This window comes from Manacus candei, unplaced genomic scaffold, assembly GCF_025592945.1.
Source record: "Manacus candei isolate 608988 ecotype Guabito, Panama unplaced genomic scaffold, ASM2559294v1 h1tg000073l, whole genome shotgun sequence".
NCBI classification, from domain to species: domain Eukaryota; kingdom Metazoa; phylum Chordata; class Aves; order Passeriformes; family Pipridae; genus Manacus; species Manacus candei.
This window is the reverse complement of record NW_026138121.1, coordinates 509,728-537,588: the sequence shown is the minus strand read 5'-3', so window position 1 is coordinate 537,588 and position 27,861 is coordinate 509,728. Positions and strand designations below refer to the sequence as shown.

The following is a 27,861-nucleotide window of genomic DNA, read 5'->3' as shown; positions in this document are numbered from 1 at the left end:
CCTCGAAGCACAACTCATTCCCCCAGTGCTGTTCCACGTGCCGCACATCTGAGTCACCCCCTGCTCCCGAGATGTTTATGCACTTCAGTGAGACACAGGGATGGACCCAGTGGCATTTTCACCTCTTTTATTATACACAAAGCATGAGCAGGGGGTTCTACTGCGGGGGCTGCCCACGGCCACGGCCGAATCCACCTCTCTGCAACAGGAAAGGAAGAGTGTTAGAGATCACTGTGTCAGGAAGGGACAGCAGCAAACACAGAGCAAAGAACAAACACCACCGTCAAAGCTCTGTCCTCAGCTCAGCGTTACTTTGTTAACAACCTAAAACCGACCTGTTTGACATTCACTAGCTGGCACAGGTTAACCAGGTGATTGATACCAATACCAACCCACCCCAGCCAGTTCTATAACTCTTATTTCAGTAGTCATGGATCTCCAGAGAGCTCAGCTTGCTCTCAGACCTACTTGGCCTCTGTCCCAGCATGGAGGCCACCACGTCCTCTACTCACAGAGAGAGAGCTGGGTGTGAAGGGTGACAGCTTCCAGCCTCTCTTACACCCTCAGAGCCCCGCAGTGAGGAGCACACCCGTAGGACCTTCCAGCTCCTCCCATCAAAGCCTCAACAAAGGAAGCAAATCCCAAATGCAAACACTCACGAACTGGAATTCGGTGGCTGCTCCAGCACCAGCCTCAGCCTTCTTGTCAGCACCAGCTGCAAAGAGAGGAGCAGTCAGCGCTCACAGAACGCCCTGCCCAGGGCAGTGCTCCTGCCTGGGACCACCCGGGGTGGAGCTGGGGCTGCACCCAGTGCAGGATGAGGGGGCACTCACGTGGCACGGCGCTGCGCCGGTACGTGTCCCGGTCAGCCTCGCCCCGCGTCAGCCGCGCCGGCCGCTCGCCCTCCAGACCTGCAACAGCAACACCCCCCATCACTGCCCAGCCAGGCCTCAAACAGCCCCTTCGGGGGCACCTGTGCCCCAGGGTGCAGACCAGCCTTGGATCTGCCAGCAGTGCCACCCTGGAGCAGCTCAGCGAGGATAAACCTAAGGAAAACAGGGATTTAACATGGAAAACTTCACTTTGAGGGGGGAAAAAGTGCCCCAGCTTGTGATCGGGTGCAAGTTAAATATTATGTGAGAAATGGCTTTACAGCATCGTCTCAACAGTCTTCTGGCTGTCAAACAAGAGCCAAACATTATAGATGATAAAAGCCCCACAAATTCCGGGAATCTGCCATGTCCAGCAAGCCTGCCCACAGTGACAAAGTGCACATCACTCTGAAACAGCCACACTGTCAGTACTCAAATCCCCCCGATGGAACAGGTTCAGAACACCAAGAGCAGGTTAGCCCTGGAACCTCAGGTTATACCACACAGAGGACCAGCTGTGTGGGACCCACCAGCCCCTGTGCTGCTCTCAGGGGCCGGGCAGGACCCACGCAGGGGCAGCTGTACCTCCTCAGTGTCCTCCTGCACAGCCACAGGCAGAGTCAGTTCTTATAACTCTTTTATTACAAAGAGGAACACTCCCTGCTGAGGATGAATTTCTCCTGCAGATGTTTCCCTGTCCTCCCTTCCTGCCAGATCAAACCCCTACAGCACATACCCCACCCATGGATAGATCGTTTTAAACTTCATTTCTCTCCATCCTTAACACCCAAACGTTCAGTGACACCTAAGACAGAGACACAAATCCCAAAGATCAGCCCCCAGTTCTCTGGAACCTGCTCCAGCCCATTATTCCAGCATTTGCTCCAGGCCTTGCTGGAGAGCTGGCAGCAAACCAAAGAAGGCTCCAACTCCCCAAGAGCTCAGGCCAGAGCCCTGAGCTTCATCCTGCACCCCCATCCACACACAGCTCTGTGGCTCCCAGGCTGCTGCAGCCCCAGGCAGCTGATCCACAGGGAAGCAGAGCACAGGCACAGCTCTCCCAGGAATCCCTGCCTGGTGGGGCTGAGCGAGGGCTCCAGCAGGGCTGCAGCTCCTTCAGCTCCCTGGATAAACACAGCACCTAAGGAACAAACCTGGGAACATCCAGAGCAGCTTGAGATCAAAGGAGCCATCACCTTCCCAGCGTCAGTGCAATCATCACCCCCTTTGAGGCGGGTGATGCCCTGCTTTGCTGGGCTGAGACAAGAGCTGCAGGAGCTGGAGGGGAGCTCTCAGCACCCCCCACCCGCAGTCCTGGCCCTAGGGCACTGTCTGGCCCGCACATGAGTGGCTGCACCACCAGCACCTCCTGCCCTGTGAAACCCAACCAGGGAAACCCAGAGACACAGGCCCAACACACAGAACCACAGCGTGGCTGGGGCTGGAAGGGGCCTCTTGAGGTCACCCAGTCTGCCCCCAGTGTCCAGTCAGGGCCCCGTGGAGCGGTGGGTGTGTGACATGCCCATGGAGGGAGCCCCCTGTGCCCCCGCTCACCCTTGGGCCGGGGCCGGCCGGTCTCGGGGCGGCTGCGGCGCAGCGTGGCCGGGACGATCTCGGGGGGCAGGTGCAGGTAATCCCGCAGGTACTGGATGCCCTCGTTGGTCAGGTACCAGTAGAAGTGTCTCCAGGCAAACTGCTCCTTCACGTACCCCCGGGACTTGAGGGACTGCGGGGACAGCTCCCAGTCACTCCCAGCCAGGGCTGAGCCCCATCCAGCTCCCCCACCAGTGCCCCCAGCGGGTGTTTCATGGGCAATGGAGCTGCACAGGGATGTGGGGAATGGGGATGTGGGAACAGGGACCAGCTCACGGGCACAGAACTGCACCATCAGCCCCACTCAGGGGGAAGCACAGGGACCAACCCTCCCCTATGCCCCCAGATTCCCCCACCTGCCCCCCAGACCCCACATCTGCCCCCCTCCAACCCCACACCTGGCCCCAGACCCCACACCTGCTCCCCCGATGCCACACCTGGCCCCAGACCCCACACCTATCCCCCTAAACCCCACACCTGTCCCCCTAGACCCCACATCTGCCTCCCCAGCCCCCTCACCTGCATGGCTTTCATGACGTGCAGGTTGGGCACGTTCTTGTCCACGAGCTCGGGGTGCTTGGGCATGTGCACGTCCTTCTTGGCCACCATCACCCCCTCCTTGAACAGCAGCTCGTAGATGGCGATCCGGTTCTTCTTAGGCATCAACATCTGCAAAAGGAACAGGACACAGGGTCGGGTGACCCCGGGGCCCGCGGGAGCCCCGGAGGGACGCGGGCAGTGCCAGAGTACGGGAGGCGCCGACACCGGGAGCAGACCCCCCGCCGCACCCCCGGAACCGCCCCGCGCCCGCTCCCTCCCACCCCGCACAGCCGGGCGCGGCCCCCACAGTGGCAGCGGCGCCCCGCGGGGTGCGGTGGGCCCGGGATGGCGGCGATGCGGCGCCGATGGTGCGGCCGGGCCCGAGCGCAGCCTCACCGTGGCGGCGGCGGCGGCGGGGCCCGGCCGGAAAGGACTGCGCATGCGCCGCACCGCCGCTTCCGCCGCCGGAAGGACCCCGCCGGCGGCGCGCGGGTGGCAGCGGCGCTGCCTGAAGGCCCCACGGGCGGGGAGCGGGGTGTTCGCCACAGTGCCTGATGGGGTCAGCGGACGACCCCCCCCACTCGTGACACCCCCCGTGTCACCCCCCATGTCATCCCCAGCTGTGTCACTCCCCCGTGTCACCTCCACTCGTGTCACCGCCACTCGTGTCACCTCCACCCGTCGTGTCACCCCCCCGTGTCACCCCCAGCCGTGACACCCCCGGGTCTCAGAGGTGTCACCGCTCCCCACGGTGCCCTTTGGGGCTGCAAAGCCCTGCGGGGGTCCCGGGGGGCAAAATGTCCCACCCCGGGAAAAGGGGCTCCGGGGGACCCCAAAGCACCGGGCCGGGGCTGGGAGCCCCCCGCACCCCACGGTTCTCGGTCCGGGGGTCCCGGGCTCGGGGGCACCGGCCCCGTGTCCCCCCAGCCCGGGGCTCTGTGCGGGGTTTGAACCCCCCGGCGGCAGGACCGGGGTTCCCGCTGTGCCCCCGGACAGCCCGCACACGGCAGCGCCGAGCCCCGGGAGGGAGGGGCAGGGACCCGCCGCCCCCGGTGATCGCCGTCTGCCGGCGGTGCCGCTGTCACCTCGCGGGGCCGGGGATTGGCCGGCTAAAAATGCCGCCCTAATCTCCGAGCTGATCTTTACCCCCTCCCTCCGCCCCATCTGCCGCGACCTGCCCGCGATGCGCAGCGCCGGCCCCGGCACGGGCTCCGCCGCGGCCCCGAGGTACCGCGGGGACGGGGGGCTCGGGGGTGCCGGGGGTGTCCCGGGGGGCGCCGGGGGACGGGGGAGATGCCGGGGCTCGGGGCGCGGTGACAGGGCTGTCACGTCGCTGCTTTGATCCGGGTCCGTCCCCGCGCTGGGAAATGAACCCGCTCCCGGCCCATTTTAAGTGATTCCCAACTTGTGCCGAGGGGGCGGGAGGGGCCGGGGGATGCGCTGCGTCCCTGGAGCCGCCTGGTGCCATCCCGGGGCTTTGCTGCCATTGCACCCCCTCGGGGGGAGCAGGGACGGAGCTGGGGGGACGGTCCCGCACGGTACCCCCAGGATGCTGCGACAATTGCAGCAACCTTCGCCTCGTCCCGCGGAGCCAGAGCTGCCCCTGCCCTGCCCTGCCCTGCCCCTGCCCCTGCCCCTGCCCCTGCCCCTGCCTCATCTCCTCCTCACGGCTCCTGCGCCTGCCTTGGGAATGGCAAAGCCAGTGCTTTGCTAACCGGATTAGGGCTCTCCCGGCAGCCTCTCCGGCCGCTCCCTCGGCCCCCGCGCTGCCCTTCCCGAGCAAACCCCAGCCCTAAGCCAGGTCCAGGTCGAGGCCGTGGCCGCAGCTCAGCCGGGCCAGCAGAGACTGGGCACTGCAGGTCCCATCACATCCTACCCCAAACTGCAGCTGAGGGTCCTTCCACCTCCTGAGGGTTTATGTTCCCTTGGCAGGAGTGCAGAGAAAACAGGGCAGTTCACCAGGCACTGGCTCGGCTGGGGCTGGGGGTGCTGCCCCGCATGGACCCGTGACCCCCTGACAGTGCTGGACCCTTCTCTCCATCCTGTCCCTCCTGTCCCAGGGCGTGTGGCCCTGGAGGGGCTCTGGCAGGACGGGAGCTGGCTTTCCCTGTGGCAGGGTTGAGGGAGGGAGCCCGGGTGCTGGCAGGGCCCGGCGGTGACATGACAGGGCAGGGCGAGGAGGGAAGGGACACGAGCACAGCATCGGCATCGATGGGGCTCAGCCCAGGTGGGCCCTGCTCGCTGGGAATGCCGTGTCCCCAGACCTGCTGGTGCCCTGGCTGTGCTGGGACACGGCCCTGCCAGGGCGGGATGGAGCTGGGTTGGAGCTGGGCTCCTCCGGCACAGCCCCGGCGTGGCTCTGCCCAGGGACAGACTTTGTCCCGGGGGTGCCAACCTGGCCGGCGTTTGTGCAACACCTCAAAGGCAAACCCTGGACCTGCCGAGCTCCTGCGGGTGATCCTGGAGAAGGAAAGGCCACATCCAGCCGGCAGCTTCCCCAGGTGGCCGGGCTGGTGGCCGGCTGCCCCCGGTGTGGCACAGATGGGGGCAGGGGGCAGCGGGCCCCGGCACCGCCGTGCCCGTGGGCGATATGGACGGGCTGCTCGGGCAGCTGCTTCCCAGGGAAAATGGAGCCTTTATGTTCCGGCTCCGGCCCCTTCCCCGGAAGGGCTCAGAGGGTGCCCCGGCCGGTCCCAGGCACACAAGAGGGGGATTGTTTTGGCGGGATCTGGGTTTCTGGGAGCACCTGCCCCATGCGGGGCCCTCCACAATAGCTGCCTGTCTGTGTAACGGCCACAGAGCCGGCAATTATCCTCCGCGGCTAATTAGAGATGGAAAGTAGCACTTGCATTCTCCCAGCACCCCGGAGGGCTCCTGGGGCCGGCGGCACATCTGCAGTGGGGACCCAGCCTGGGCATGGGGCGAGCGTGGGGGCTCTGGCCCCATCCAGCCACAGCTCCTGCTCTGCTCTGCCCCGGCATCGGGTGGGAAGGGGCAGCGGAGCCCAGGGAAGGGCTCAGGATGCCCAGGATGCCAGGCCTCTCTCCCTGCCTTCCCTGGAGCACCCATGGGCCGGGAGCTCTCCCATTGCTCCCAGCACCAGCTGAGCCCCCATAACCAGGGGCTCTGCCGGGATTTAGGAAACACATTTTCCTTTCCTTGCTGGGGAGGCAAAGGGGAGCCAGCTGTGCTTGGAACGCCCTCCATCCGTGTGCAGGCTGGCTCTCCTGGCAGGGTGATGGGCAGGCAGCTGATTGCTGGTGGCAGCTCTTCATTCCTGCCCGCTCTGGCTCCTGCAGGAGCAGGAACACAGTGTGGGCTCATCTGCTCCACTCCCAGAGCCGTAATTCCAGAGAGGCAAGTGGCCCAATAAATCAGGACTTATTTCCTGTCAACACTGTCCACTGCTTCCCACAAGGCAACTCATTTACAGGAGAGGAAATGACTTACCACAGGAAACAGTAAGCAGTGGGATGGCAGAGCCAGGGCAAAGTTTGTGGCGTCCAAGTTTTTGGTGAAGGAACCAGCTGGACATGTCAGGGAGGCTGAGCTCCCACCTGCTCCCTGCACTGGAGTGAGTCTGTCCTACCTGCAGAGACCACGGAGCTGGTGGCAATGGCTCTTTGCACTGGGGAGCCCCCAAGTCACTGAGATCCCCTCTGTCACCCTCCTGGAGAGTGTTTGTCACCTAATGCTTAATGCCAAGGACATTTCCCCCTCTGGAGCAGGGATGCTGTGAGGGCAGAAGGTGGCTGGGACAGCCCGGCAGCACCTGCAGTGACCCTGTGCTGGGAACTGCCACCTCTCTGCAGGCAGGGATGATGTTCAGCACCCTCTGGTTCCTGGCCCTGGAACACCAACAGGCAAAGATCCCCCGGCTCCTGCAGGAACCACCATCCCTCCTGCTCAGGATCAGGGGCATTGGACCCCCGGGGTCTCACACGCCACTGCCCTGCTGCAGCTGGGCAGGAGACATTCTGGGGGCGGTTCTGTCGGGCCCTGGGGTGGGCAGACACGCTCGGATGGCACGGGGGTGGACGGAGCCGGAAGGCAGGTGGGCCGGAGAGACCCACCGAGCTTCATTAGGCAGCTGAAGGCGCTTGTTAAGGGAAAGCTGAGCCGGCGTCGGGGGCCGGCAGAGCCCCCCGGGACCGGGTCGCATTCTCTGGGCAACCCGATCCCGGCGGCAGCGGCCCCGCAGCCTCATTACTGCAGCTTCTGTGGCGGCTTCGGTTACTGCCTGGACGCTCTCGTCTCCTGCTGGCTTTTAATTTCCCTGACATCCCCCGCGAGCGCAGTGCGGGGGGAGCCTGTTGCCACCCCCACCCACCTCCTCCCTGCTCCCTAACAGCCTCCAGCCCCCTCTGCCCCCTGGGACCCCCATCCTGTGATAAGCCCGGGTGACCCCGGGCACGAGCCCTGGGACGTGGGAGGAGGCGGATGGACAGATGGCAGTGAAGGGGAGCTGCCCTGCTCCTCTCCAAGGAGCCTTGGGGGTGCAGCCCCCTCACCCCCTTCCCCAGCCCTGCCGGGGGGAGGAAAGACTGTTCCTACTTCTCCCGCCAGCCTGTTCCCAGCTGGCACATTTGGCAGGGAGGCGGCACCGGCTGCCTCTCCGAAGGCGTTTTGGGGTGTTTGTTCCTGCAAAAGCTGTGGCTCAGCCCCAAAACCCTCCTGCAGCCCCTTCCCGGGCCGGGGGTGACACAGCAGCAGGGCAGCAGTGGAGGGGGCACATGGCTTTGTGCCCTCCCGTGCAGGAGGGACAAGGACCCCCAGGGCAGCAGGACCAGGACCCCGGGGGGGTCCCCAAAGAGCCTCCCCGCAGCGCGACCGGGGGGATGGAGCCCGGTTTGGCCGTAACGGAGCCCCCCCTCCCGCGGCTGTGACACCCGCCCCCCGGCCGTGCCCGGGCCGCAGCCCCCGCAGTGGGGTGGCCCCGGGGGCGCCCTGGGCGAGGGTCTGGGGCCGGCGGGTCCCTCGGGGGCTGTCGGCAGTGCGGCACCTCGGGGTGGGCGCGGGCCCGGGGACGGGGGGGTCCGTCCCCCATCCACCCCCCCGGATGGTTTTCGCAGCAGCGGCTCCATCCCGGTTGCCATGGCAACGGGCGGCTCGGGCAGGCGCGTGCCCGCGGCCGTGCGCGCCGCCGCTGCCCGGCGGGAGCGGAGCGAGCGGAGCGGAGCGAGAGGAGCCCCGGCCCCGGCCTCGGGCCCCCCGGCCCCCCGGCCCCGCCAGGTGAGCGCGGCCCCCGCGGGGGCAGCCGGGTCCCCTCCGGCGGCGGGTGCGGGATGCCCGGTCCTGGCGGGGATGAGGCGCGGGATGCCCGGTCCTTTGCGGGGATGGGGTGCGGGGTGCCCGGCTCCCTTGTGGGGATGTGCTGCAGGCTGCCCACGTCCCTTGCAGGGATGAGGGGAGAGCGAGGGGGTGCTGGGCAAGGACCAGGCAGGATGGCGTGGGTTTGCACCCCCCGGCAGGACACAGTGTCCCCTGATCCCTTCTGCAAGCCGGGGAGGTTGGGGGGGGACGTGACCTTCACCCCTCCGTGTGCCCGGTGGGGTGCTGGGGTAAGGGACACCCCTTCTGCAATGCTTCTGCACTTCTGGGCTTGTGCCTCAGTTTCCCCAGCTGCAAATAAGAGGGGGGACTTGTGCTGTCCTTGCCATCACTGCCCCCCGAACCCCATCCCCGAACCCCCTCCTTCCAGCATTGTCACCCCAGCTTCCCCCTTGTTGCCCCTCCTGCTTTCCCTGTTCCCTCTGGCTCCAAGTCTCCTTCCCCACCACAGACAGCTGAATTCCTGCTGTCCCTCCACCTTTCCTGCTCCCGGCAACCCCATTTGCCTTCTGTCACCACCAGCCCCAGACCCATCCCACCAAGGCTCTGGGGACGGGACCCCCGTGCCCGCACGTGATGCTCCACTGCCCCCTCCCTGATACAGGAGCAGGGGGATGGCACCGCTGTATCCTCCACCACCCTCGTTTGCCACTTCTGGGTTTAATTGCAAACCTCATCTTTGGATTTCTGCCTAGACCCGGCTCTTGGGACTGCACAAATCCCTGCTCGGTGTCCGAGCAGCCTTGTTTACCTCGGCGAGCCGAGGCAGGAGGATGAGGTGGGCTGCAGAGCTGGGAGGCCAGTGGAGCACCCGAGCTGAGGCTGAGCCTCATCTCCCTTCCCCAGGCCTGAGCACATGCAGGGGGTTGGCAGTCCTGCTGTTGCCCCTCCCGGGATACCCATCCACATTCCCCATCCGCATTCCCGGCACATCCGCTGTCCCTGAGCCTGCAGGCTCCCCTGGAGAGAGACACTTGCGTTATCTGCAAATGCCAAGCCTGCTTCCAGAAATCATTGCACAAGGCTCCTAAAATCCCTACAAGACTGATGTGTGCCCTGAGCGGGTGGCTTTGTGGAGCGCAGAGAGAGGGGAAGGTCTCTGCAGAGCCCACACGAGCTGTGAAGCCGATCACTGCCACAGCTTGGAGTGTCCCTGGCTACTGCAGCCTGGCAGCACCCGGCCCGGCAGCCTCCCTTCTGTGCATGGGACACGTGGCTCCTGGTACTGCTCTGGATCACTGAACCTCCTTGGCAAATGCTCTGCTTTTGGGGAGCCCACAAGCCCTGACCCAGCAGTGTCCAGCAGGTCCCCAGATCCCCCAGTGCAAACCAGGAGGCTGCCGCAGGCACATTCTGCCTATGGCACATTCACTGCAAAAGTGGCTCACTGAAGTTTCCCATCGTTACCTCTGTGCCCCCTCCAGGGCCCTGCTGCCCTTGCAGCCACCTCGTGCACTACTCAAGCACCAGGTCCCAGCCAGCCCCATGGCACTGCTCTGGCTGAAATTCCATGGGGATGCACCCGCAGTACTGGGAACACCCGTCCCTTCCCTCTGGACAGGATTTGGCTCTTTGCCCCAGGGCTCTGGTCAGAGCGGTTTTGCCGGGGGATGCAGGAGGAACCCTGACGTGAGCCTGCTGCCATGGACACAGTGCCCAGGAAGGACCCAGGCTCCCCTCAGTTTGGGCTCAGTTTGATAATGAAGGAGCAGGACGGGGGTTCAGGCTGCTCAGCCCTGAGCCCTGGGCTCTGCTGGTGTGGAGCTGCCAGCGTGAATCAGCAGCACCCCCTGCTTAACCATTTCCTCTCAGGGTCCACGTCGGCTCCAGAGGGGGACACGGTTCGGCCACGGCCAAACCCCTCAGCAGCCCCTCCTCTCACTCCTGAGCTCTGACCCTCACCACCCCCAGGAGCATTTCCCTGCCGCAGCCCCGCGGGATACACAGGCCAGCCCCGTGCCGGTGGGAATCCCGCAGCCCCCCGGGCCAGAGCTGAGCAGCAAACCAGGCACAGCTCCTGCAGCTGCAAAGCCTCGTGCGACGCACATCGGCGTCACCAGCTCTGCCCGAGGACCTGCCACCGTGCCGGGGGCACCTCACCCCCTGCGTGGCCGTGGCGGGAGCTCCGGGGCCGGTGGGGGCTGCAGGGCCGGGGCAGCAGCGGGACAGCCCCGGAGTGTGGTGGGAGCTGCTGCTGCCGGGCTCCCCTGGGCTCCCTTGGCTGCTTCTAGTGCTGTTGTCTTTGCCACGAGTGGTTTCTTGTGGCCATAGAAGTGGTGCCTTGCAGTGGCATTTGATGCTGTAGCCCCCAACAGACCCTCAAGCAGCTCCGTGCCAAGACAAGAGAGCAAATGACCTTTCCTGCAGCCAAAAGCCCAAAGCCCAGCCCTCGGATTCCCACAGACCAGCGCAGCTCCCAGCCTGGCTTCCCAGCCTGGCTGCCTCCTGCCCTGGATGCTCTCAGCACCAGTCCCTCACTCACTGCCCTCCCAGCAACGGGGCTCACACCTGGTGTGAACCTGCTGCCTGGGGACAGGATGGGAACAGGGTGGGGACACCGTCTCACTCTGTGCTCTGCTCCCCTCCTTGCAGGGCACCCGCCACCATCCTGCCTTGGCCAGGGGCTCTTTGCAGCAGAGGAGGCTCTGCAGCCCCTCCTGCCCCACTGGGCTCAGCAAACATGCCCGAAGGCAGGATGCCTCCCACACCTGGAGGGAGCAACCTGGGGACAGGAGACAGCAGGACCAGACTGTCCCACCTGCCTGGGGACAGGGCTCTACCAGCCAGGGCTGTGGCCACAGGGGCACGGGCAGCTGCCCATGCCCTGCCTGCAGTGTCGGCAGCACCAGCCTCTGCATTGCAGCAGCCTCCTGCCTGCACAGGGTCAGTGGCCACGTCCCAGCCCCCACGGAGGGCAGAGACCCCCCTGCAGCTCTGGGGCAGCAGGAGCTGCCTGGTAGGTGAGATGAGTTGTGCCAGTGCTCAGTGCTGAGCAGGCTGACAGGAGGGACGAGCAGGGAGGTGGCTGCTGCAGGAGAAGCCCAAGGGCACCCGGGGCAGGAGCCGGGACGAACTCTGCTGTCACTCGATGCCAAACGCTCTGTGGGTTCTTCCCAGCAGCTCTGTGGAAACGCGGGGCTGCAGCGGAGCCCCCGGGCCGAGGGTACCCAGGCGGCAGCGCGTGGCTGGGGCTGGCAGCTCTCCCTGCCACGGCTCAGCCGCCGGCTCTGCAGGCGCCAGGCATCACCGCCAGCCGCCCTGATGTGAGGTGATGGGCTGGCCAGCAGGGCCGGGGGGCTGGCGGGGGGCTGGCGGGGGGCTGGCGGGGGGCTGGCATGTGCTTCACAGGCCCAGCATGGTGGGGGCACAGGCATGTGCGTGGGTGCACGAGGATGGTCGCGCGTGGGGGAGAGCAGCAACGAGGAGGCAGCGTTAGCTGGGAAGTGATGCAGAGCCAAAAATAACCCCCTGGCTGCGGCTCGGACCAGGTAGTGGCTCGGAGGGGGAGCTGCAGCAGCCACGTCCGCAGTGCCCCACGGCATGGGTGGCCAGGGGGCAGGGGGGGCCACACGTGTGCCCCTGGGTCCCGGGGTACCCCCAGCCTTGGGGGTGCTCCAGCCCGGGGGTCCCATCCCGGCCCCGGGTAACTGGGTCTGTCGTGCTGAGCGTGCCCTTGCTGTGCCAGCACAGCCTCTGCAGCAAAACCCAGAGCCAGAGACCAGGAGCACAGGCAGAGCCTCAGTGCTGGGCACTGCACCGTGCCCACGGCCTGCGGGGGGGACGGCACACACAGCACCCTGCGGGGTCCCTGTGCCACCGGGAATCTGCCACCGCTGCAGGTGCACTGGGGCAGCCCGTGGGGGTTTGGGTGGGGAGGGCAGTGACGGTGCCATGGGTGCCAGGCAGGAGCGGTGGCGGTTCTGTGGGTGCCAGGCAGGAGCAGTGGCAGTGCCAGTGCCATAGGTGCCAGGCAGGCATGGTGGCAGTGCCGTGGGTGCCAGGCAGGTGTGGGTGCCGTGAGCTGCCGGCTGCGGGGGGACGCTGCGGCCCCCCATCCATCTGCATCTCGGCGGCTGAGCGGGGACAGTCACGCGTTTATTTTTAACTGTCTGGGGAGGGCGGCGGGGATTGGTGCCTCCCTGGTTATATCACTAAATCCCTGCCAGGCCCTGTTAGTTCCAGCACAGCGAGCCCTGTGCTGCGCTCCAGTAACTGTTTCGGGCCCCCATCCTCCTGGGTCCGTGCCCTGTCCCAGCCCGAGGGTGCCTTGGGACCAGCTGTGTGCACAGCTGGACACCCACCACTGCTCCCCAAGGGACTGCCCCCCAGCACTGTCCTCCCACCCCATCGCCCTCTGGCTGGTGTGGGGTAGGGCACAGGCAACCGGGCCCCCCTCTGCCCACTCTGCTGCCCCAGGGAAGGGATGGTGTGTGGGGATCTCGGACACATCCTCCTCCCACAGGCCTTTTGGGGACAGGGCAGAGGGAAATTTGGGTTGTTCGTGGCCACTTTGTTCCCATTCCAGTGGCAGATGCCATGCAGGACAGACTCAGTGCTTTCCTGTGGGAGCACTGTCCGAGTCTGGGTCAGGATGGGGATGATGAGGATGCCCATGGCCACCACGGTGTCCCCTCCACCCCATGCGATGCCACCCCCAACCCCCAGCCCCCTCCCAGCTCTTGGCAGAGCGGCAAAGGGTTAAGCTGTGCAGCCAGGCCACGTGATGCTCGGGGGATGCCGTTTTTCTGAAGATCAGGATGGATTAGGGTGGAATATCAGGACGAGAATTTCTTGGGTGGCACATCCCCCTGGCCCTGCCACAGCCCCTCGCCCAGCGGCTCCCGGGGCCGTGGTGCTGAGCCAGGCCCCGGCTGGTGAGCACCCACTGTGCTGCTCCCCGTGATTCCCTGCGGGCACAGCCAGCTCCAGGGGGTTTGGATGGCACCAAGTGGGGGGTGGGCACTGGAGGAGTCTGTGGGTCCAGAGCTGGAGCGGGCACCATCCCCATGCCCGTCCCCTGCAGCTGGATGCTTGTCTGGCTTTGCAACTGGCAGGAAGGATGGGGGTCCTCTGCTCATCCCCATGACTCCCCTCTCCTCTCCCCTCAGTGCATGAGGCTGGTGTTTGCCCAGGAGCCACCCAGTGCCCGCTCTGACACCCAAGACAGCACCAGGAGCCATGTCGGGTTCCTACGACGAGTCGGCAGCGGCTGCGGAGGAAACAACCGACAGCTTTTGGGAGGTGAGTCCTGGCCATCCTCTCCTCCCATGGAGCCCTGACACCACTGTGGCTGCACCCCAGGTTCCCCGGGGCTGGGGGGGACAGGGATGCCCTCCCCTCCCTGCCTGAGAGCATCCCTGCTCTGCCAGAGGTCTCAACCTTTGCTGTCCCCAATGGGCACAAAGCGACAAAGGGGACTGGAAGGAGTTGGGTTTGAGCAGCCCCAAACCAAAGCACCCTCCCTGCACCCCCAAAATTGCCTGGTGCTTCTTCCATCCCCAGGCCAGGCCAGCTGAGGCTGAGCCAGGCAGCCCAGCCCAGCTCCCACACCTGCCTGTCCTCTCCCTTTCCCAGGTGGGGAACTACAAGCGCACGGTGAAGCGGATCGACGATGGACACCGGCTCTGCAACGACCTCATGAACTGTGTGCACGAGCGGGCCAAGATCGAGAAGTCCTATGCCCAGCAGCTCACTGACTGGTCCAAGAGGTGGAGGCAGCTCATCGAGAAAGGTACCATGGCTTCCCCAGGGAGAAGGTCCCTCCAGGACACCTGGGTGCCCGTGCACCATCCCAGCTTCCCCTGGCAGGGGTAGAGGGGTGAGGGCTGTGGAGTGACCCCCAGTGTCCCCTCGGCCCCCAGGTCCCCAGTATGGCAGCCTGGAGAAGGCGTGGGCAGCCATCATGACGGAGGCAGACAAGGTGAGTGAGCTGCACCAGGAGGTGAAGAACAGCCTGCTGAACGACGACTTCGAGAAGGTCAAGAACTGGCAGAAGGACGCCTACCACAAGCAGATCATGGGGGGCTTCAAGGAAGCCAAGGAGGCTGAGGATGGCTTCCGGAAAGCCCAGAAGCCCTGGGCCAAGAAGCTCAAGGAGGTGAGAGAAGCACAGAGTGTCCTGGGGCATCCCTGCATCTCCCAGCTCTGGCTCTGTGTGCCTGGTCCAGGCTGGGAGACACGGGTGGCACCTCCGTGCAGGCAGAGGGATGGACAGGGGCCTGTGACCGCTTCTCTGATGTCCCTTCCCTCTCCTCCCCACAGCTGGAGACAGCCAAGAAAGCCTATCACCTGGCCTGCAAGGAGGAGAAGCTGGCAATGACCCGGGAAGCCAACAGCAAGGCGGATCAGTCCAACACCCCAGAGCAGCAGAAGAAGCTCCAGGACAAAGTGGAAAAGTGCAAGCAAGACGTACAAAAGGTGCGAGCCACTGGGCTCACGAGGCATCAAGCAGAGGATATCAGTGGAAATGGCCACCACACCCCTTTGTCCACCATCCATTCCCATTTTCCCATCCCTGTGCTCCTGTAGAAGGGTGAGGACTTGCAAGCAGTCCCCAGGGGAGTGTGAGCAGGACAGGGATTTATCCCTCTTACTGGGGCAAAATCTCTCCAGCAACAAGGCTGATTCTACCCACAAAGGCTCTTGGGTCAATCTGGGCTCCCCAGCCTGGTGACCCCCAAACAGATCTCTCAGCATCCAGAAATGACCTCTGGGGTGCTCAAGGTACAAATGAGGTCCCTCCTACACCTTTGCAGACCCAGGAGAAGTACGAGAAGGTGCTGGATGAGCTGAACAAGTGCACCCCGCAGTACATCGAGAGCATGGAGCAGGTCTTCGAGCAGTGCCAGCAGTTTGAGGAGAAGAGACTCAACTTCCTCAAGGAAATGCTCCTGGACATCAAGAGGCACCTGAACCTGGCTGAGAGTAGCAGGTAGGGAGGGAGCTTCTGGGCAACACAATGGTCACCAAAAGGTACCAGAGTGGCTGGAGGCTGTGTGGGAGCCTGGTGCCTTGGAGGAGGTGACACAGCCCCAGCTCCCACAGCCCACTGACCCCGTCTCTCCCTGCAGCTACGCCAACGTGTACCGGGAGCTGGAGCAGACCATCCGCCTCTCGGACGCGCAGGAGGATCTGCGGTGGTTCCGCAGCACCAGTGGCCCCGGGATGCCCATGAACTGGCCCCAGTTTGAGGTGAGGCTGGGCACCCTGGCTGGGCACCCTGGCTGGGCACTGGTGGCCCTGGGGGCCGGGTGAGTGCTCAGGGGTTGCTCTGTGGTTGCAGGAGTGGAACCCAGACCTGACGCACACGATAACGCGGAAGGAGAAGCAGAAGAAGGGCGAGGGGGTGACCCTGACCAACGCCAGCAGCGCCAGCGAGTCGGGGGCTCTGGCGGGCGAGCGTGGGAGGTGAGGGCAGCGTGGAGGTGCCGTGGGAGAGGCATTGCCAGAGTGGGCACTGCCAGTGTTGGGGGGTGCGGGGTGTCCTCGGTGACAGCCACCTCCTCCCCCTCCTCCCTCACCCAGCGTGAGCAGCCACGACCGCGGGCAGACCTACAGCGCCGAGTGGTCCGATGACGAGGGCAGCAACTCCTTCAACACCAGCGAGGCCAACGGCGGCACCAACCCCTTCGACGAGGAGGCGGCGGGGAAGGGCGTGCGGGTGCGGGCTCTGTACGACTACGACGGGCAGGAGCAGGACGAGCTCAGCTTCAAAGCAGGTACGCTCCATCGTCTGCTGGAGCTGTGGGTCCCCCACATTTTGGTGTGAAATCCCTCAAATAATTCCTGAGTTAGCCCAGCCCTTCAAAGAGTTGATCTGTCAGAAAGGAAAAAGCAGAAGCTAAGCCCAAGCGTGGGTGGGACTGGAGTGATGGTGGGACAGGGCACGTGAGGTCTCATGGGTCACCCTTTGCTTTTCTACCCTACAAACCAACATGCTCAGGATCAGTCCTAGAAACCCCCAGCAGCTCCATCCCGGGGAGAAACAGGGGGTAGGAGAATCTCCAGCACCTGCAACGAGCTCTTCCCTTCCACCTTTCTCTCCAGGTGATGAACTAACCAAACTCGGTGAGGAAGACGAGCAGGGATGGTGCAAAGGGCGCTTGGACAACGGGCAGTTAGGGCTCTACCCCGCCAACTACGTGGAGGCAATCTAAGTCTTGTGGTGTGCTCCTCGTCACCATCAGCAGATAAATCCACCCTCCGTTGTCTCCATCTCTCCACCAGCCAACCAGCCATTCTGCCGTCTGGTCCTCCACTCCTCATACTTAGAGATTCAGACATATTTTCTGACCAAGCTTTTATTTTTTTAAGAGTTGTCTCCGAAGAGTATTTTGCATAGTCGCTTTCTTCTAAGATAACGTGAAGCGAAAGATGACGTTGTCCGTCCGTCTACGTTAGTTGATTTTTTTTCCGAGCGAAAAGCCGATACCTCAAGATCTTAAAGCCCAACCAGTGAGAGCTCCTGATTGGTTGGTTTTTAAAGATACTGAAATCATGAGCCGCCTTCTGATTGGCTGGAACTGTTCTGAAATGCACGGCGCCGAAGCTCCTGGGACCAACCAAATTCATCCCAGAAAACTGAGAGGGATTGGAGTCTGACTCCGGTTTTTTTTTTTGGTGTTTCCATGTTCTCCCCAGTTCATCCTCCCACCCCGAGGAAGGGGATGACTGGTCCCCTTCAGCCCCACGGCCATCCTTGAGATGCCCAGGTGAGGTGGGACCAGCCCCACTGTGGAGCTTGATGGCATCTCCTCAGCTTCCTCCTCTTCCCGAGCTGATGCCTGGCCTGTGCTGCAGGGAGCAGCTCCACCCTTCAGGAGGGCAGGTATCCAGCACACACCAGATCCAGGTGAGATGGCCCCAAAATCCAGCGCTGTCCAGAGAAGGACTCACCACAGCCCAGTGCTGCTGGAAGCACCTTCACACCCAGCCTGGGATAGTGAGGACTGGCTTGGACGTGGCTGGGATGGTCTCCGTCCACCCCCTTCCTGAAGAGAGGCAGGAGCAGATGAGGGAGGGGGGATGAGCATCATCCAGCTTTGCAGGACACCAGCAGCAGCTGCAGCCAGTGGAGGAGGAAGAAGAAGAGAAGGAGGAGGAAGAAGAAGAGGAGGAGGAGTAGGAGGAGGAGGGCTTGGCACAGGCAGCAGACCCAGCCCGGGCAGAGCAGCTGCCTGGTGAAGACGGCTGAGAACAAGGCATGCCAAGGCAGGGGAATGGCCACAGGCTTTGCCCTTTGCTTGTCCCCGAGTGGCTCTGCCCCCCCTCCCCTGGGCTCTGCAGGGGGCAGCATGGGCAGCAGCCCTGCAGTCCCCACGGGTGCTGCCCCCAGCACGGCCACCCCACCCCTCTGCCTCGGGTGCATTTGTCACCCCGAGCTCTTCCCTACAGATCCCCTCTCATTTTTTTCCATACCATCCCCCTTAGCAGCGTCGATGCCATCAGCTTCCTGCACGCTCCTCCCGCTCCTGTCCCACCCCCTCCTGTGGTTCGTGAATTTTTTGGCCCCAGGGATCCAGTGTTCTGGAAGCACCGTGTGCTGGGCATGGTGGGCGGGAGCCGCCCGGCCCCTGCCAGGTACCAGAAAAAAACCACAAAGTCAGAAAAGACCCAACCAACCACCTGTCTCAGCAATGCACCCCGGTTTTTGTACATCGATTGTGTAATTTAAGAAGTATATATATAATATATATATATATATCGTGATTGTATTTCAGTGGATACAACAACAAAAAGCAGCAAGAGAAAATAACCGAGCTCTGTCCGCGTCCTTGGCTCTGGGGTCTCCTTTGCCGCCGTGTGCCCCCCTGGGGGAGGCTGGGGGGCTGCAGACCCCCTGCAGCCCAGAGAGCACAGTCACAGCCACTGCACCCCCAGGTAGTGACTCCCCCCCCAGGCTCTGGGCTGCAGAGGGGTGGGGGGCTCGGATGCATTGCTGGGGTCCTTGGGGGCTTTGGGAGGGGGGAAGAGCCTCTGGGGACTCCTGTGCCCCTCCCAGACAAAGCCTTGGGAAGCCCCTGGGGGGCTCGTTAGGTTTTGGGGCCATTCCCAGCACCAGCCCTGACCCAGCACTCCCCGAGGCTGGGAAAGCCCTGGCACAGCAAGTTGATGCCACCATCTGCCCTCTCCCACCCTGGCAGAGGACCTGGAGAGGGACACCTGGAGGGGTCACCAGAGGGACACGAGATCTGGGGCACCACCAGATCTGGGGCACCCCCAGCCCACCCTCCTGGTGCCCCTGCACTGGCTGCAGGAGTGTCGGTCACACAGAGCAAATCACAAGACACATTTTGCTTTCCCCCCCCCTATTATTTGTTTTTTCATCCCCTTTTCCAGAAGCCAAGGCAGTTTTTCTCCTTCCCCTACTCCTCTCCTCCCTCTGGCTGCCCTCCATCCCTCCAGCCGGGATGGGGAGCAGGACTCACACACAGAGTGTGTGAGCAGCACGGAGCAGGTGGAACAGAGGCAAAGACAGGAGCCAGCACAGGCAGCTCTTTTAAGGTAAAAACAAAATACCAAGAACCAGGTGTTTTTCCTCTTAAGCTCCCACAAAGCATCCCTGGGAGCACGGGCCACCCCTCGGCATTTGAACCTAAACCACAATTCGCCGCCAGCCAAAACCAAAAAGTAAATAAACAAATAAAAAAACCTATAATATAAAAGATCAACATCTCCAGGTAACTCTGACTGTGGTGCAAGGCACAGGTGAAGCAATCCCCAGCTCTCTGTCCCAGTCCAGCCTCAGTGGGTCACAATCCAGATTTACTGTCCAGAGGGAAACAGCAAACTGACATCTCCCTTTTCACAAACCACAGAATCAGGCAGTCCAGATAAAATCCAAATCAAGGGAAAAGCCCTGTGCCAGGGCACAGGACCTGGGATCTTAGGAGGGCTCTGGTGGCCCCATGCCCAAAGGTGGAGGACCCAACTCGGGGGATCCCCACTGTGCACAGCCCCACACCCACATTTACAGCTGGTCCTTGAAAAACTCCCGTTTTCAGCCCCAAACCCCTGCAGAGAGGGGAAGCCAAGTGTGTCCTGGAGTGGAAAGCGAAGGGGGTGCACCTGTCCCGAGGGGATGCCCGTGGTCTCCAGGGGCACAGCTCCCATGGCAGGCAGTGGCAGGCTGCTCCTGCCTGGATTGGGTCTGGCCAGCGGCCCCAGCACGGCCAGGGGCAGGTGGTCCTGTCCCTGAGGGTGCCCTGTCCCTGCGGGTTCCATTGTCCCAGCTCATGCCCAGGCTTTGTCCTCCCCGAACAATGGCTGGGGCGAAGCCACCCGCAGGCAGCACCCGGGGGGAGGAGAGGAGGGGGGACAAGCCCAGCCAGGGGAGATGAGGGCTCTGCACAGCCCTTGCCCCGCACCAGGGCACGGGGGGTGGTCCCTCAGCTGGGGAATGGGGGGTCTCTGGGTCTGTATCCAGCAGGTCCTGGGGGCAGGGGGCCTCTCGCACTCCAGCCGAGGCCCTCAGTGCTGGCAGAGGGTTTCTGTGGCTGGGGGCAGAGGGAGGCAGTGAGTGCCCTGTCCCTCCCGGGGCTCAGCCTGTCCCGCTCACACCGGGTGCACGAACTGGTAGACGAGGCGCTGGGAGATGTCGGGTTTGCGGATGATCCCTTTCTTGTAGTACTGCCGGATGGAGCGGCTCAGCTTGTCGTAGTTCATGGCCGGGCGGTTCTTGCGGATGCCCCACAGCCGGGCCACCTGCGCCGAGTCCTCGATCTTGAAGATGCCTGGGAGGGGAGCGGGGCACGGGGGGTTGGTTGCAGCCCCGCCTGCTCCCCACCCCCCCGGTGCCCACCCCGGGGCCTCCGAGCATCCCCACACACCTTTGTCCTTGTTGAGCCAGCGGATGAAGCGCCCGTAGTTGTGGGGTTTCAGCAGCAGCTCCTTGAGGAACTGCCAGAGGTGGATGGGTTGCCCGGCGCAGGACGAGTCCACCTCGCTGTCGGCCCAGCTGGAGTCACCCCCTGCCAGGGGAAGGGACGGGTGAGAGGAGGGAGGGGGAGACCTCGCTGTTGTGCACCATCCCAGGGACCTGCACGAGTGTTATCTGGGAAACCCCAGCTCAGTGCCAGACTCGGACCAGGCACTGGGTCTGGAATCTTCATTTTCTCCTCTTCATCTTGGAGCAGGAAGAACAGCTCAGTCCTGCCTTGTACAGCCTGCAGGGGTGCAGGGGATGTGGGCTGGGGCCAGCGAGGGTCTCATGGCCATTCCCCCTTTGCTGCACTTTGCAGAGAGCCCTGGGGCTGCTCTGGGGCAGATCTGTGTAACCACACAGATCTCACAGCAACAGCCACTCCAGTGAGCCAGATAATTGCAATTAAGCAGGGAGGGACCCCCTCAAAGTACCCCAGACCTGCCTGAGGCAGGAGTAGGGCCAGTGGAGCCGAGCCCACACAGAACTCACCACAGTATCTTACATCTCCAGGGGCAGCCTTCTCTTTCATCCAGGCGGCTGGAAGGGAGGAGTGGGGGGTCAGGAGGGCATCTCCTGCTGCACGCCCTGCACTGCCCACCCTCCCCAGCTCCCTCCCAGTCCCTGGCACCCACCAGACTTCCAGATGTCGAGGTGGGCATGGAGAATGTCACCACAGGCAGGCGAGCGCTGGCAGAACTGCTCCTCAGACATGGCACACAGGTCCTTCCCTGACAGCTCCTGGAAGGACTTCCCGATCTGCGGCAGCCGGTACTGGTGCTCCGTCCACAGGATCCACTTCTGCACGTTCCCGGGGCTCCAGTCCGTGGGGTCTGGAGGTGGGGGGTGAGCAGAGCCAGCCAGCTCCCCCCACAGCAGCCCCAGGAGCCGTACCCTCCTTCCCTGGGGGGCAGCCTCGCTCCCCCAGCCCCCCATGGGTCGCAGCCCCCAAAGTGCAGCGTGGCTTTGGCTCCCACCCCAGCACGTCCCTCCCTGCCCGGGGCACCCACCTGCGGCGATGTTGAGGAGCTTGCAGGCCGTCTCGATGTCCTTGAGCACCTCTCCCACCACCATGCTCTGCACCTGCTCCAGCGAGTGCTCCTCCAGGGGCAGGCTGGCCTGCAGGTCCCCCTCGGGCCCCAGCCCCAGGCCCTGGCTGTCGATGATGGGACATTGCTCCGGCTCCTTCCGCGCCTCCTCCCGCCCGCCCTGGGCGCCGCCAGGGGACGGTTCTCCCACGCCCTTGGTGGCCCAGGCCACGTCCTCGGGGTAGAGCATGTCGAAGTAGTGCAGGCAGAAAGCGGGCAGGGGCTGCTCGGGGGTGCCGGGGGGGCTGGGGCTCTCCGGGCAGCCCCAGCTCCGGGGTCCGGGGTCCCGGGGCGGCGGCAGCGGCGCAGGGTCCGGCCAGGCGAGGCGGCCGGGGGGCAGAGCGGTCAGCCCGGGGCTGGCACTGCCCATCCCTCCGCTCAGCACCGGCTCCAAACCTGCCCGGAGAGGAGAGAGGAGCAGAGCTCAGCCCGGCGCTGCTCCTGCCTTCCCGCCCAGCAGCCAGGCACAAAGGGAGGAACTAAGCCTGTTAGAGATGAAAAAACCTCCAAAGTCGCCCCACGGCGCCCTGCAAACCTCGGGATGAGTGCGGGCTTGGGGTCAGCCACGGCTGGGGGGGCTGTCCTCAGCTGGGGGGACCAGCAGCACCAGCTGGCAGGGAGAAGGAGCACAGCAGACTGGCAGGATCTGACCCCCCTGGGTGTTCAGGGTCTCCCCATGGATTGCACACCAGGCTGGCAGCAGCTCAGTCCCAGCTGGAGCTGAGGCCCTGGCAGGAGGCAGCAGGGGATGAGGGGCTCCTGACACCTGAACAGGGCAGCCCTGGGGTAATAGGGGATGCTTGAGCCACAAGGACACATTTCTGTGCATGGAAAACCCCTCCTTCTGCTGCCACCTGAGGGTGCCCCAGCACAGCAGCCCCCAGACCCCAGATCTCCCCGGTGAGCCCGAGTCCAGCACCGCAGCACCGGGCCCTTGGTCACCAATGCCAACCCCCGGACGAGAACTCTGCTTGCAAGAAAGGATAATTGCAATTACCCTCACTCTCTTGCAAGAAAAACTGCCCAAAATCAGCCTGTCCCCATCTGTCTCCATACGCAGGGAGTCCTGGAGACCATGGAGAAGAGGATGAACCTGCTGAATTTCCATGGCAACACCAGGGAATGGCTTCATCCATGGATAAACCTCCCCAAGAGCCATCCTGAGGCTTTGGGAAGGGGAAGCCCCTGCCAGGGAGAAGCTGGTGATGGGCATGGCCAGGCCACTGCCCAGCTCCTCTGCCTCCAGCATTGCATTTTACAAGAAGAAAAGGAAGAACCATCCAAAATTGGTGGTTTAAAAGCAGAAAAAGGAGCTTTAAGAACAGAGCTGACACTGGGGAAGGAGCATGCCAAGCCCCCCTAAGGAAACCAGGCAGCCCTGAAGGGAGAACAGGGGGCACTGGTCAGGGAAATGGGGTGTCCTGTTTGCTCCAAACCCCAGCGAGGGGGAAATGCCCATCACTTCACCCTTGGAAAAGCCTGGAGAGCTCAAAAAAACACAGAGGAACCATGGACACCTAACCAGCCCCTCGGCAGCCTGAGCCCACGGGGACCTGGGGAGGGGTTCTGGGTTAAGAGCTGGATCTGTGTCCCTGAACGGTTTCCGTGGCACCGCAGAGAGGAGGAGGAGGGAGAAGGGGTGCCCAGATCACTGAGCTGCCCCCACCACCCAAACAGTTTCCCTGAGAGATGGCACTGACTTCCAAAGCTCTCCTTGATTGGGTTGGGATTAAAAGAAGAGCTGTAGGAGATCAGCCCTAAATCCAGCCCCACGCTGCTCCTGGCACAAAAGGGAAGTGGTAACAGCTTGTGCAGCTGCAGGGTGCCGGCCATGGGGATGTCTGGGGAGGGGATGGGGGTCTCCAACACCTCCAGTGCTCTGAGGTCATGGTGCATCCTCCGCCCTCCACAGCTGTAAACCAGACACACGGCAGAGCGGGGCTGTGGAACTGTACATGGACATGGCAGGACAGACAGCCTCATCCTGCTCCCCTCCTCCCAGCTGGGACCAGAGGGACCCAAACCCTGGGAAGTGTCCCCAAAAGCCCGTGCCGTGCCCCACCAAGGGCACTGTACTCTCAGGGCGGGGGCCACTGTTTGACTTTTTCCTGCTCCAGCAGCCGGGATGGGTGGGACCTGTTTGTGCCGAGGAGCTGCTTTGGGTGGCTGTTTCCCTCTCCTCTTCTCTCCCTTTTTGCATTTCCCCTGGAAAAGAAGAGCTGGAGGGGCAGCCCCAAGTGCACTGACCCTCATGGGACTCCCAAAACCTTCCCATTCCCTGCCCGAGCTGGACGAGGCTGTGCTGGGTGTTACATCAGCCCTGGTAGAGGTTCCCTGGTTGCTGACGGGCTGAGTGAGGCCCCAGCTCCACAGGATGGGATGGGGCAGCAGGGCTGGGATGGGGCAGCAGGGCTGGGATGGGGCAGCAGGGCTGGGATGAGGCTCCTGCGCTCTCCAGGACACGAGGCCAGCGTGAGCCCGGGTCTGTGGGTGGTGCTGGGTCACAGCTCAGCTCTGCAGCTCTGCAGGGACCCAACCCCACACGGATCTCACAGCCAAGGGGGATGGGGATGGGGCCAAGGACCCCCCACGTCACCCCAAACTCTCCTGGCAAACGCAACCCCCCGTGGCTCAGGGCCCCAGCAGTGGTGCAGTGCTGGGATCAGCCCTTGGGAGTGAGAAAAAAATAAATATCAGAAATTCACCCACCCCCCCCCCTCGAACAATGGGTCCGTTAATTAAACCAAATCCGCGGTGGAACAGGTTGTGCCGGAGCGCTCGGGAAGCCCCATGGGCCCAGGGTTGGCCCAGGGTACGAGGAGGTGCTGCCTGTGGCACCCGGGATGTCTCCCAAACCCCCAGGCACTTCCCAAAGCCCTTCCCAGGCAGCAGGGGTGGGGGTCAGGGCCAGGGTTCAGGGTCAGCTCCAGCCCAGGCTGAGGCTGGGGATAGGGACAGGGACAGGGACATGCTGTGCTGTGCCAGGAGGAACCAGGGACATGTGGCACCCAGAGCTGTCCCAGACTGCCCAGAGCAGCCTGGATTAAGCAGGCAAAGGGACCTGGGGTCCCTGCACAAGCCAGAGCTGCAGCAGGGACCCAGAGGAGTGCTCAGAGGCTGCTGATAATTTGGGGTCCTGTCAGAACGTCCCATCCACCCTGTGAGCCCCACAGTGCCAGCCGTGCCACGTCCCTCCTGGCTGCCAAACCCTGTGCCACGCACCCCTCTTATCTCTGGGTGGAGGGAGGAGGATTGGCCAAAACCTCCCCACAGCCAGGGCAGGGACTGGGAAGGGCACTGGGGGACTGGGAAGGTGACAGCCTGGGGACTGAGCTCTGGTAGCTGTGTGGTTACAGGGTTGGGACCAGGGCAAGCCCTGGGCTCACCTCAATGTACAGCCAGGAGGGATGCAGCCCATCCCAGGGGTCCTGGACCCTCAGCTCCCCACCAGCCTCCTCCAACACCACCAAGGTCCCCCAGCTCCTCCTGCCATTACCTGCATGGCTGCTGGTATGGGGACCAGGTGTCCCCACGGGTCCCCACACCCCGGGTCAGGCTGCCCTCTGCACCGGCACAGGGAGGCAAACAGCAGTGGCAGGGACAGGCACAGCCTGCCAGTGACCTGACCAAAGCCTGGTGCTTGGTGTCCCCCAGGTGAGCAGCAGAGCTTGGTGTTCCCCATGTGGGGCCAGGGAGCCCCTATTTATAGCAGCCCCTTCCCCCCCGTGCTGCCAGCCCGGAGAATGCCCGTATTGTGGGTTCTTGGCAGCCGCGCCGCGTTTGTGTTTCACCAACCGAGCAGAACCACGAAAACCAGACCCGCAGCCAAAGGGACTTCAGGGCTGACAAAAAAAACACCCATCAAGAGAGCAGCTGGGACAGTGCAAGTCTGGAAAAGGGGTTCAGCTGCACAGAGACACCCTGGAGCTGGCATGTCCTTGATGGCCACCTGGGCCCTGGGCCACTCCCTAAGGAGCCCCGGCTGCTGGTCAGTCACACGGTGCCCCAAGGACACTGCCCCTGCCAGCACAGGGGCTGGTGGGACCCTCAGGGTCCCTGCTGGTACCGGGTGGGCTTGGGAGGAGCCACCCTGGGAGTCCTGGCTCCCACCCTCCTTGCTTGAGCAAGAGGGGCTCGCAAAGACACAAAATTAGCAAATCCCATTTAATTTTGGGTGACACCATCCCAAGAAGTGCCAGAACCCCATGCCAAGGGACAACCTGTCCCTGTTTAGGCTTAATGGCACCTGGAGGTGCAAGGAACTGTGGGATGGGATGCTGACATGCGACGGCCCCCTGTCCTCCCCACACTGGTGCTGAAAGGGCTGTGGGAGCCCCTGAAGGGAGGGAAGGTGAGTCGGGTGGGTGCTGATGGAGCACTGGGAGCCGGGGGGTCATGTCTTACCTCGAGGGTGCGCGGGCAGCTCACAATCCACATGGGTGCCGGTGCAGGGTGGGAAGAGCCATCCCCGTGGTGCTCGGTGCGGTGGCTGTGGGGGGCATGGCCCCGAGGGGGGGCCCCGGCACTGTCCAGCAGCTCCTGCCCGGCTCAGCGCCGGCTCAGCACGGCCGGGCTGAGCCACATCGGCTCCGGGCGGACACCGACGGGAGGGGCACAGGGACAGGGACAGGGACAGGGACAGGGACCGGCCCCGGGCACCCCGGGCGGCTCCGAGGGTGGCAGAGGGACGGAGCCGTGCGAGGGGACCCGGCAGCGAGTGTCACGGCTCAGCCAGAGCCTCCTTTGCCCATTATATCCAATTCCTTCCTTATTTACCTGAACAAACAAGCGGCGCTTACCTCAGCCGAGGTGTTTGAACAGCCCGGGCCGGGTTAACCCTTGGCAGGCGCCGGGCTCAGACCCGAATGGGCCCGGGGAGGGGAGCGGGGCAAACCCGGCCACCGTTAACCCCTTCCAGCCTGACCTGGAAGAGACCAACGGCTCCTCCTGGAGTCAGACCTGCAGCACAGAGACCTGCTGGATGCCTGGGAGCCCCTGGCCAGGCCCTGTGCCATGGCACCGCTCCCAGAGCAGGTGGGAGCATCCCTGACCTGAACCCTGGGACCATCCCCTATCCAAGGTCTGCAGCCACCGGGGGTTTGTCACAGAGCCTGTGATCAAGAGGGCTCAGAGCCACTGGGGGTGAGGGGAGCCCCTGACAGCACCTAAACCCTCCTCACCCTGGGGACACGGCACTGGCCAGTGCCTGGGGTCTGTGCCTGCTGCTGCAGGTGGGACTGGGCACGGGGGCACGGCTGGAACATGCAGCACTCCGGGCCCAGGTTGTCTCCACCGGCATAAGCAGGAAAAAGCTGTTCTGAGCGAGACAGACACCGAGTTGGTATTTATGGTCTTTTTTTTAGCACATGAAGCAGGCAGGGCAGTTCAGGCGGTTCTCCCACACACGTAGCGCTGCTAAAATCCAACTCCCCCGTGCCCTAAATACCCATGTCAGACCAAACCCCACTACAGACACCCACGGTGCAGCTCAGGTCGGCCCCACGTCACCACATCCCAGGGGCCTGTCCCCAGCCCATGGAGTGGCAGAGCTGGTGACCCCCCTGCCCTGAGCAGGGCCGATAAGCCATCCATGGGAAATGTTTGCTGGGAGGAAAATAAAACCCGGGGGGAGGCGACCCCAGCCCGGGTGCTGGGAAAGGCCTTTGCTGCTATCGGCAGCACCAGGAGTTTCTACCTCCCTTAGAAACTCCTCAATGTTATCTTATCGTGGGGAAAGCTCCCCCCGGATCAGGGCTCCCATGTCCCAGTGGAGCTGTTTTGGTAAACACAGCCTGGAACACGTGGCAGTGGCTGTGGGGGACACGGGGGGACCCCTGGGCAAGTGGCTGTGTTGGGAAGCCACCAGTCCCTGGTCAGGCTTTGCCAGGGGTTGGGCACGTGGGATGGGGATGTGGCACAGCCAGGAGGGCATTCCAGGCCCCCCAGTGTCCCCCCTCAGTGCTCCTGACTCTTGGCAGCCATAGCAGAGCCCCCCCCCCCTCATTTGGAGCATCCTCTGCTTTGGGCAAGGCCCCACAGGCACCCAAACCTGTTCCTGTGTCCCACCCCACCATCTCCTGAGGGCACCTGGGGCAGGAGCATCCCAGCAAAGCCCCAGGGCTGCAGCCTTCCAAGCATGGATACCTCCCCCAGAGCATGGGAATGCAGGTGTCTCAGCCAGGGAGACTGAGGATGCAGGGTGAGATCACGGGTGAACTCTACACCAGGCTCACACAAGCCATGTTGGGAAGCCACAGCGCCCATCCCACCCTTCCTGCGGCCACTCTGTGCTGCTGCCCCACGCCCAGGCTGTGTGAGGGGCACATTTGGGGAGCAGGTTATGGTTTGCATGGGCTCTGAGAGCTGGATTTGCTGTGACATCACCTCCAGGTCACCCTCGTTTATTGGGTTTCTTTACAACCTCACCAGAGCAAACACCGAACCAGAGCACCCGAGGGAGGCAGGAGAGCACAACTGGGGACACTGGGCAAGATGTCACCAGGCAGAGGGGATGCAC

At 63.5% G+C, this 27,861-nt stretch overlaps 3 protein-coding genes across 7 annotated transcripts; 1 reads left to right on the top strand and 2 right to left on the bottom strand.

Moving 5' to 3' along the window:
- Positions 1-110: 110 nt before the first annotated feature.
- On the bottom strand, positions 111-3,463 carry RPS10 (ribosomal protein S10). Of its 3 annotated transcripts, none has more exons than XM_051808489.1 (6): positions 3,402-3,463; positions 2,985-3,134; positions 2,427-2,598; positions 834-911; positions 660-715; positions 111-199 (listed from the first exon to the last, which is right to left on the bottom strand). In XM_051808489.1, exons 1-6 carry the CDS (start codon positions 3,444-3,446, stop codon positions 158-160), a joined length of 543 nt encoding a protein of 180 aa, XP_051664449.1. In that variant the 5' UTR covers positions 3,447-3,463; the 3' UTR covers positions 111-157. The 3 variants fall into 3 exon arrangements, with proteins under 3 accessions (XP_051664449.1, XP_051664450.1, XP_051664451.1); XM_051808490.1 differs by lacking the exon at positions 3,402-3,463 and adding an exon at positions 3,313-3,336; XM_051808491.1 differs by lacking the exon at positions 3,402-3,463 and adding an exon at positions 3,287-3,310.
- Positions 3,464-4,068: 605 nt separating this feature from the next.
- On the top strand, positions 4,069-18,020 carry PACSIN1 (protein kinase C and casein kinase substrate in neurons 1). Its single transcript, XM_051809002.1, has 10 exons — positions 4,069-4,232; positions 13,445-13,577; positions 13,911-14,067; positions 14,198-14,433; positions 14,598-14,753; positions 15,092-15,267; positions 15,407-15,527; positions 15,619-15,743; positions 15,861-16,054; positions 16,383-18,020. The coding sequence occupies exons 2-10, from the start codon at positions 13,515-13,517 to the stop codon at positions 16,490-16,492; spliced, it is 1,338 nt and encodes a 445-aa protein (XP_051664962.1). The 5' UTR covers positions 4,069-4,232; positions 13,445-13,514; the 3' UTR covers positions 16,493-18,020.
- A 225-nt stretch (positions 18,021-18,245) lies between these two features.
- On the bottom strand, positions 18,246-26,261 carry SPDEF (SAM pointed domain containing ETS transcription factor). 3 transcript variants are annotated; one of them, XM_051809005.1, is made up of 7 exons: positions 25,749-26,261; positions 21,267-21,740; positions 20,892-21,089; positions 20,749-20,796; positions 20,165-20,305; positions 19,909-20,068; positions 18,246-19,103 (listed from the first exon to the last, which is right to left on the bottom strand). In XM_051809005.1, the coding sequence occupies exons 2-7, from the start codon at positions 21,712-21,714 to the stop codon at positions 19,088-19,090; spliced, it is 1,011 nt and encodes a 336-aa protein (XP_051664965.1). In that variant the 5' UTR covers positions 21,715-21,740; positions 25,749-26,261; the 3' UTR covers positions 18,246-19,087. The 3 variants fall into 3 exon arrangements, with proteins under 3 accessions (XP_051664965.1, XP_051664964.1, XP_051664963.1); XM_051809003.1 differs by having other exon boundaries at positions 18,248-20,068; positions 25,749-25,833; positions 26,144-26,261; XM_051809004.1 differs by having other exon boundaries at positions 18,247-20,068; positions 26,144-26,260.
- Between the last annotated feature and the right edge of the window lie 1,600 nt (positions 26,262-27,861).

Coding starts and splice junctions, on each gene's coding strand:
- SPDEF (XM_051809003.1), bottom strand. CDS start 21,714: ATGGGCAGTGCCAGCCCCGGGCTGACCGCTCTGCCCCCCGGCCGCCTC. Junction 21,090..21,266: donor GCTCCTCAACATCGCCGCAG/GTGGGTGCCCCG, acceptor CCCCACCTCCAG/ACCCCACGGACTGGAGCCCC. Junction 20,797..20,891: donor CCTCGACATCTGGAAGTCTG/GTGGGTGCCAGG, acceptor CCTCCCTTCCAG/CCGCCTGGATGAAAGAGAAG.
- RPS10 (XM_051808489.1), bottom strand. CDS start 3,446: ATGCGCAGTCCTTTCCGGCCGGGCCCCGCCGCCGCCGCCGCCACG. Junction 2,599..2,984: donor ACGTCATGAAAGCCATGCAG/GTGAGGGGGCTG, acceptor CTGTCCCCGCAG/TCCCTCAAGTCCCGGGGGTA. Junction 200..659: donor CAGCCACCGAATTCCAGTTC/GTGAGTGTTTGC, acceptor TTCCTGTTGCAG/AGAGGTGGATTCGGCCGTGG.
- PACSIN1 (XM_051809002.1), top strand. CDS start 13,515: ATGTCGGGTTCCTACGACGAGTCGGCAGCGGCTGCGGAGGAAACAACC. Junction 15,268..15,406: donor AACCTGGCTGAGAGTAGCAG/GTAGGGAGGGAG, acceptor CTCTCCCTGCAG/CTACGCCAACGTGTACCGGG. Junction 15,528..15,618: donor TGAACTGGCCCCAGTTTGAG/GTGAGGCTGGGC, acceptor CTGTGGTTGCAG/GAGTGGAACCCAGACCTGAC.